At 37.6% G+C, this 8,338-nt stretch overlaps 1 protein-coding gene across 1 annotated transcript in view; it reads left to right on the top strand.

Annotated features, from left to right (window-relative positions):
• Nucleotides 1-4,419: 4,419 nt before the first annotated feature.
• Nucleotides 4,420-8,338, top strand: part of Il1rapl2 (interleukin 1 receptor accessory protein like 2) — a 577,524-nt gene continuing 573,605 nt past the window's right edge. The window contains exon 1 of the mRNA XM_048458168.3: nucleotides 4,420-4,688. Within this exon, the coding sequence (XP_048314125.2) occupies nucleotides 4,456-4,688 (233 nt within the window). The 5' untranslated portion in view covers nucleotides 4,420-4,455. The remainder of the gene's footprint in view (nucleotides 4,689-8,338) is intronic.

Here is an 8,338-nt window from a genome sequence, read left to right as displayed (position 1 = left end):
CTTGCCGCTATGTTTCCACCCCTTACTCACTTGATCTGTGTAGACTCTCCTTCCTCCCTTTTGAGAAAAATCTCTGCGGAATTCCCGAGTTTGGGCTGCCTCTATCATCACAGCTGTGTATCCTCTTAGCTGTGCTGGAATTCCTCCCCAACCACCGGGGCATAGTGCTTGACCTCTTAGCAAATCCTTAGTTTGAGAAAGTAGGCAGGGATAACTTTAGTGCTGCACAAAGACTTGGGCAGCTCTCCCTCTAGTGGAAATTTATGGAATTGCCCCTAATTACTACCCTCTTGAAAGAGCAAGGGCTGATGATAAAAAGGAATAGAATAAATTGATATCTCTTTTTTTTTAAAATCAGGTTTAAAATGTATGTATTAAACGTACACAATGAGTTACCATGAGGCCAGGAACTATAGATTAAACCAAAGCTAGTAATCCAAGGGTCTGTTGTTTCCATAGTTTCTCATGGACCAATGAACCATTTTATTTAATGGGAATTTTGAGGCAAATTCCAAATTTGAGGTAAAAATACAGAATTGCCAATTATATATGCAGCTGTATATCCATTTTTGCACCACAGCTATAAAAGAATTCTAATGCACGTGGCTGTTGGAGTCTAATTTAACTACACTCTGTGTTCTTTTCCCCTTCATAAGTGTATTGATAGTTATTGATGTTGGCATCACATCCTCTTATAAGGATTCATACATTTCCCACCGGGCTTTGTTTTTAAGGAAGGTGGGTATGGCAGTGAGAAATTTAGTTACAAAGAGGCTAGACGGTTTTGCTGGTGTCACCCAGGGTATTTTGCTGGTGATTTTACTTGTTTTCACTCGTAGGAGCCTCCTTGTGACAAAATACACTGCATGGATGTCACGGTGTCCATGTATACAGTCTGCATGCCCCTGTTTTGAATCTTCATGTCAAGATCCTCAATTACATGCCCGTTTGCCCGTTTTTACAGATTGGAATAAAAATGATTAAAATACAGCTCTGAAAAAATTTTTAGTGGCTTTCTTTGTTCCATTGTAATTGTTTTTGGAAAGCTTAACGATTAAAGTGTTTTCTGCCAAGAAGACTAAATCAAGAGTAATAATTTGTGAGTCTTTTAGAGATCTGAATCAAGTTGGTAGAGATGAGACACCAAGGAGACACCCTTTTATATTTTCAGGTATTTTTCTGTAATACAGTTCACCAACTGCAGAATTTCAACCTTTGGGGGAAACCAGTGTTTCCCTGCCTGTGGTGTGCCTGTTCACACTTGTAATGAATCAGAGAGACCCCATTATGGGATCACTTGTGAGAGAATCCTGTCTATATGGAAAACACTTTTCGCTGAAACCCTGTGGGGGGCTCTGCTTACAGAGCCGCCACTGGAATTGTGAATAGAATAGGTCTGGATGGTTCTGTGCATCAGATGCTGGGTTGATGAGGTCAGGCTCACAGACCAGACTCCTCTGTGAACAACTCAGTTCCCCCAAGCCCCCTCATGCCTATGGCTTCCACCTTTGCCTGCTGCTCCACAGAGGCACCTCTTCAGCTGTATTCCAAACATGGATGTCTGATCAGCATGCAAATACTTCTGGAAGTTTAATGTCTTATTGCCATCTCTTTATGGCAACAATGTAACATACACCTGGTGACATTTGAAAATTCAGTCATGTGTGACCCATTGTTCCATTTTTGTGATCCTCCCACATCATACTGTGTTTACTACTTCACCAAGATGTTGGTCCCTTAATACTAGCATTCCACCTGACTGTATAGACCTTGGACTTCACTCTATAGTTTTTAGTTGCTTTCACTAGTACCAAATCTAAAATAAATGTACTTTATTCTATGCCACCCATTCTTTTCCTGCAGGTAAACAGCTAAAAGTGGAAATTCAATAAAAACAAATCAAACCACCTTTTTAGAATCCAGTAGTGGTATAGTGATCTTTAGATATAAAGTTACAACACCTTAATTCGATTTCTCCTAGTGTGTTTTGTGGTGAAAAAAATTGGTATCAGGTGGGCCTTCATAATTCCTGGCATCATATTCCTTGTCTATCTTATGGGGAAACTCCTTCAGGCTTCCCGAAATAGGTCATGGTGCACTCATGTATTACGAATATTGAAAGTAGAAAAAACTAAAAGGATAATACTTAGAAATTGTATGTTCCCCTAGTTGCTGAATTTTTGTTCTCTGACTGTTGACCGTTATTTATAAATACTAACTGTCTGCTGCCTAAAACAAGGGAAGAAGAAGCATAGGATCATAAGTCTATTAAATCAAATGCATGTGGTTCAGATAGCACTCAAGAAGAAATGAATTCTCAGTATGCTTTCAAGGCCTATGTGAGAAAGCTAATTCGAATGGCAGTTAAATGTCTCAAACTGAGGTTGGGCATGGATGTTGTGATTCAAGAGCATACATTTTTATTATCTTCAATATCAACCATACCCCATAGTTTATAAGCAAAACGAGCCTACTAGGATTGGAAATGTAGCTTTAACTTGCAATGATCTAGTTACGTAACAGACAGATTAAAGAAAGCATCTGGGGGAGTTAAGGAAGGAAATGAAAAAGCAAACTTTTTTTCCTATCAGGACGGTACTTAGTTTGAGATAATTTTGCTAAGTCAAATGCATTCATCCAAAACCAATTACTCTTCTGCTACTTCACCTACTGCTCAAGGAGTTCATCACAAAAGCCCATATGAAGCAGAGTAGTGAAAAATGCCATTGGAGAAAGATTAGAAATCAGGCTTAGGTTGTAACTCAGTAGCAGAACACTGGCTTAACTTGCACAAGGCTCTGGGTTTGCCCTGCTAAACCACACAGCAATTATGAAAAAGAAACCATGGAGGTCTTAGGCTATACACTCCTCTGACAATCTAATGAAGTGTAGTATAAAATCTCCCCAGAAAAGTATGCCTATGTGAATAGGCACATTATTTTGCCAACAATCTAAAGCCTATTAGAGCACCTTTCCCTTGAGTGCCCTTGAACCCTAGTTCAATAACCCTTCATATAGAGAAAGTGAAACTTTGAAGTATGATAGTTATTATATTTGAGCATTACATTTAGCTCTAAGCTTCCTGTCAACTGAGGTTAAAGGATTAAACACACCGGGTTACAGAGTTCTCAACATCTGAAAAAGGAAACAGACCAGCTTACAGAATTATAAGCAAAACATCATTTTAGAATAAAAATATTTACACATTTTTATTATATGATTTATAAAAGATAATCAAGTAATATAAAAGGACACAGAATCATTTGATGGAATTCTGGAGAAACAATAGGCATTCAGAAGTATAATATCTATGCTATTTGTATTGAATAACATACTAAATTATCTTTCACATCTATCGCTAATGCTTCTGGAAAAGTAGATTTTACTGTATCTCTATTTCTTTAATATTAGTTTTATCCACTCAAAATTATCTGATTAAAACTGACATTAATATAATAAATCCCCATGAGCAATTAACACCTAAGCAACAATAGAGGCCTAAGGGTATAAAGAGAAAACAACCTATGTTTAAATATCTGATTTTAATAAGTCATACCATGGAAATGACATATATACACATATATGCATATATATCATTTTATGTATATGTCATATATATATTTATATTTCATATAATTGAAGGTAATCACTTTAGGTTACCAATGCTTCCAACCTCAGCATTGTTTTCTCAACAGCAAGTAAATAACATAGTGACTATTGACACAATTATAGATATAGATAGTATAGGGTAGGGGTTAAGAACATATAGTCTCCGGTCAGAGACTGGTTTCCTATCACTTATTAGCTCTGTGTCCTTGGGTAAGTCTTCTTGATCTCAGTGTTTTCACGGGTAAAGTATCATACAAATGCTAATTCCAGGATTGGGCCTGGTCAGGTCAGGGATCTCTTAGACATACTTATTTTATAAGATTTCTGCCAAAATAAAAATCAGTCAGAATTATCTGAAATCTGAAACTGCCAAGTCAGCATCATGCTAGCAGTCTAGGTTCATATGATCTCATAGAGGGAAATTTTGCTGGTTAATAGGAGCGATTCACTTAGCAGGCCAGACGACTGGAGGGAGAATCTGAAGGCCATGACTGGAAATCCCTGAGGCTACCATATAAGCTAGAGAGCCTTGGGAAGGAGCTTACCCAGCAGGTCTCTACCTAAAAGTTGCTGGGGAGGATGGGGAAATACCTAAGAACACAGACTTAGTGCAACATCTCTGCTTGCTAACGTCTGAGTAATATGCTAGGGATTCGAATATAGCCACTGGGATGATTGGCTAAAGTCGTCTCAATAAAGCTCTGACTCACGAATGTACCCTGTACATGATGGCAGCGATTATTTCTCTCCCTGTTATTATGAATGGTGTTCCCTGCATCTCATGTCTTGTCTTGTTTTCTTCCAGTGGATGGCTGCATTGACTGGTCAGTGGATCTCAAGACTTACATGGCTTTGGCAGGCGAACCTGTCCGAGTGAAATGTGCCCTTTTCTACAGTTACATTCGCACCAACTATAGCACGGCCCAGAGTACTGGGCTCAGGCTCATGTGGTACAAAAACAAAGGCGATCTGGAAGAGCCCATCATCTTTTCGGAGGTCAGAATGAGCAAAGAGGAAGATTCCATATGGTTTCACTCAGCTGAGGCACAAGACAGCGGATTCTACACTTGCGTTTTAAGGTAAGTGTCATTTGAAAATATTGGGCAACCACGCGCCTTGCGGTTTTTGTTTTTTTTTTTTTTTGGAATGTTATATTGGAGTGTTTGCTGGTATAACTCATGTTACCTAGCATCAGCTGAAGAACTCCAGTAAACTTGGTTCCAATGATCTATTGGAACTACATACCAACTTCTTACCAGATTCTCACAACTCAGGACTCCTGTTTTCTTGCTGCGTGTGTTTCCTTAATTTAGAACATTGTGTGACTCATTTCTTTCCTGCCTTCACCCATCTCTGATCCTGGACCTTATAATAAGAATTATTTCACCACAGAACCAACTGACTCAATGATCTTGGTGCCTGACTCTGAACCTGACCTCATATACCATTTAGGCCGAGGTCTTGCTGCCTCTTTTGTTGATGGAAATTAGCTTCAAATGCTGCCTAGAGACCTCACGGCAAATGAGCAACTGGTATAATCCATACAATTTGCAAAATGAACTTCACTCTACTCTGTCTAAATGTTCAGCAGGAAGTGCAGTAAACACTTGGTCATTGTGACGTTCTGAGTGCTGTATGCTGAAGATTTAACAGATCTAATTCTTGTCAGAAATTTACAATGAGAAGCACATTGTCTTGTCTTAGGAACTCCACACTATGATCTTCCTGCAGCCCAGCATTAAGACCTAGGGTCTAACATAGCAGATAGAGACTGCGTTAGGTATTAAAGTAGAGAGCTGAGGTGACCTTTAACTCACCTTTCAGTTCTGCCATTTTGAGAATCACTGGTCTTATTCACCGGGGACCTGCACTCTACTATTTGATTTTCACTTCTTGGAAATACAAACCCTTCCTATTTTTGTCTCCTGTGTAAAGCTATGTCACTTCTTCATCAAAAGCTCTCAGAGCTCCCTGGTGAGTCCTCATTGTTCTAAAGGCCAAGAGAACAAGGTAGTGTCTAAATAGAGAAAGCTCCCGAAGCCTTCGAGTCGCTTCTGTGCACACGTGCAGGGCAGTACTGAGAGGAACAAATGAAGAGGTTAGTTTCTTTTGAAGGCAAGAAGAATCCCCATGGTCATGGTAGCAGCAGCAATACTGATAGGCAATAGATTCTATTTGTTCAGCTCTTGGCAAAACTGAGAAATAGGTATCAGACACTTTTAAAGACTGACATTGTAATTTCCAGAATGTCACTACTCTTTGCCTAATGGCCCCTTATTAAACCTTACCACCACAAAAGCCTGCCAATCAAAAGTACTTTTCTCCCAATCTATTATTTGCTTTTGTATTCTGTTTGTTTGTATAAATTTAGAGTTTCTTTGCAAATCTCTTTTTCACTATCCAAAGGTTCTAGACCGAATTAATGGACTAGTTATTGCTTACTGCCTCTGCCATAATTTTGTTCTCGGTCATCCTTCCCTCCTTCCCCTCTAGACACACACTCTTAGCAAAGTTAACAGTTTATTATATGCATCACATATATTTCACAGGTCTTAATTACATGAGTGTATTTAACAGAGTTAGTCCTGTTATTGTTTTTTTTAGAAAAATGAAAGTCTAGACATTCAAATTTTAAAATAAATAGTGGAAAATTCACTGTTTCCTTGTAAGTATATAATGTTCAGTGCTACATACTATTCTATGAGGCCACAGCTTAATCATTTTTTTTTTACTGAAGAGAACATACTTTGTAGACATTTGTCATAATGGAGGGAGCACTATAATTCAAATCTATTTGTTTTAAAATAAATTCAGATAAACTTTATATTAATAAAATGATTACAAATGTAGCATGGTATTTATATAACCTACACTACCATTACTGTGATATATTTATTACAATCATTGAACTAGTGAAACTATGTAACAATGACACATTACTATAAACTAAAGATCATATTATTTCCTCATTTTTTTCTTCCCAGATCCCTTTTTTTCTGTTTCAGGATATCATCCAGATATTGCATTCTATTTAGTTTTTATGTTTCTCTCTTTTTTGTCTTGGCCTTTTGAGATATCATCTCACTATGTAGCTCTGGCTGTCTTGGAACTTACTACTTAAACCAGGAAAGCTTTGAACTCACAACAATCAGCCTGCCTCTACCTCCTGAGTGCTGGGCTTAAAGGCACATACCACTATGCCTGGATTGGTGGGCATGTCTTTTAAATATTTTTTGGCTGTGGCAGTCCCTCAGAGTTATATTGGTTTTTTTTTTTGATAAGTTTGAAAAGTTAAGATAAACTGTTTAGAATGCCCCTATTGAGATTTAGCTAATATTTTCTCATAGTTAACTGGGCTAATAATTTTTGGAAAAGATGACTGCAGACATAAAATGCCATCCTCATAACCATATCAAGGTCACAAATGGTCAATATGGCATGATTATTGGTGCTGGCTAGTGTACATGTTAGGCTGACCTTGAACCTATAGCATTTCTGCCTCTGACTTTCAAATGCTGGGATTATAGTCATATGCCATCATATGAAGCTTCTTAGTGTAATCTTTGGAAGAAAGTCATTATTCACAGGCCATTCTTCAAAATGAGAAATGATATTCAATCTTCTTCAAGATAGAATATTTGCATGAATTGCAGTTTATCTTAGCAGATTTATCTCTCCTCTCCAATTTATCTCTTCAGTCAAATGGGTTTTCACCAGTATGGACCCATGGATATTTTATATTATGCAACACAATTACATTTTTCCCTTTGTTGAAATCTTTTACATTTGTAAATGGGAGCTCTTTCAGTTGGCTCATGTGTTCTTTTGATATAAGAACTTCGTTGCTGGGTAGTTTTTTCATTTTTTTTTACATTATTGAAAGATGCTCCAGACTTATCTTGTATACATACTGCCTTACACTGAGAATTGCCCATTTTCTTAAGAGTCCAAATTCTTTGTAATAGAGACTGGACTAGACTAGAAGAATGAAGCCAGTTTTTGAAGGCTGAGTATAATCACTATTAGATTGTTGCTACTTCTATCTTTACACCTCAAAATGTATTCGCTTTTCGAAAAAGCAACGTACTTTTGTTTGGGTTTTGCCATATTTGATATTAAAGTCAGGGCCTTCTATTTTCCAGGCAAGTGCTTTACCACAGAGCTATAGCCTTTGCTTAAGCATTGCTAGTTCATACACAATTCTCTAAATGCTGAAGAAACTCTAGAAGTCCTAGAGCTTCTTGGTGTCCCTATGCATTCCCCACAGTGGTCCCCTCTTTCGATTTCATAGCAGGTTGGCTTTAATTATAACTCTTGTAGATACCATCTAAGTCTGTGATTCTCTTCTTGCAGGTAGATCAATAGCAGCAACTTGGATTTAGACCTAACTGGTGACTTCTTTCAATTTGTGTCCCAGGCCTTAGGGAGCAAAGGTACAGGTAGAACTTTGAAAAAGAAATAGTCCTCATATGTCCCTTGATAAGGCTCATCAAAGTTTGGGAGCCATCGTTCTACAGTAAGTAACTACAGTCTTATCAACTCAGAGAAGTAAGAGTTTATATTCTAAAACAATTGTAATCATATGCACACGAAAATACCATAGTAAAATCCATCACTTTATATGTTAATGCAAAATGTAATGAAAAGAAATTAGTTAATATTATTGTATATGACATTGGCATAGCTAGCAGCGGGTGGCAAATAATAAACCTGTTTTTTAGCTAGTAGT

This window comes from Myodes glareolus, chromosome X (genome assembly GCF_982192425.1).
Source record: "Myodes glareolus chromosome X, mMyoGla1.1, whole genome shotgun sequence".
Lineage (NCBI taxonomy): Eukaryota > Metazoa > Chordata > Mammalia > Rodentia > Cricetidae > Myodes > Myodes glareolus.
Note: the sequence above shows the minus strand (reverse complement) of the source record. Positions and strands in the feature narration are given on the sequence as shown.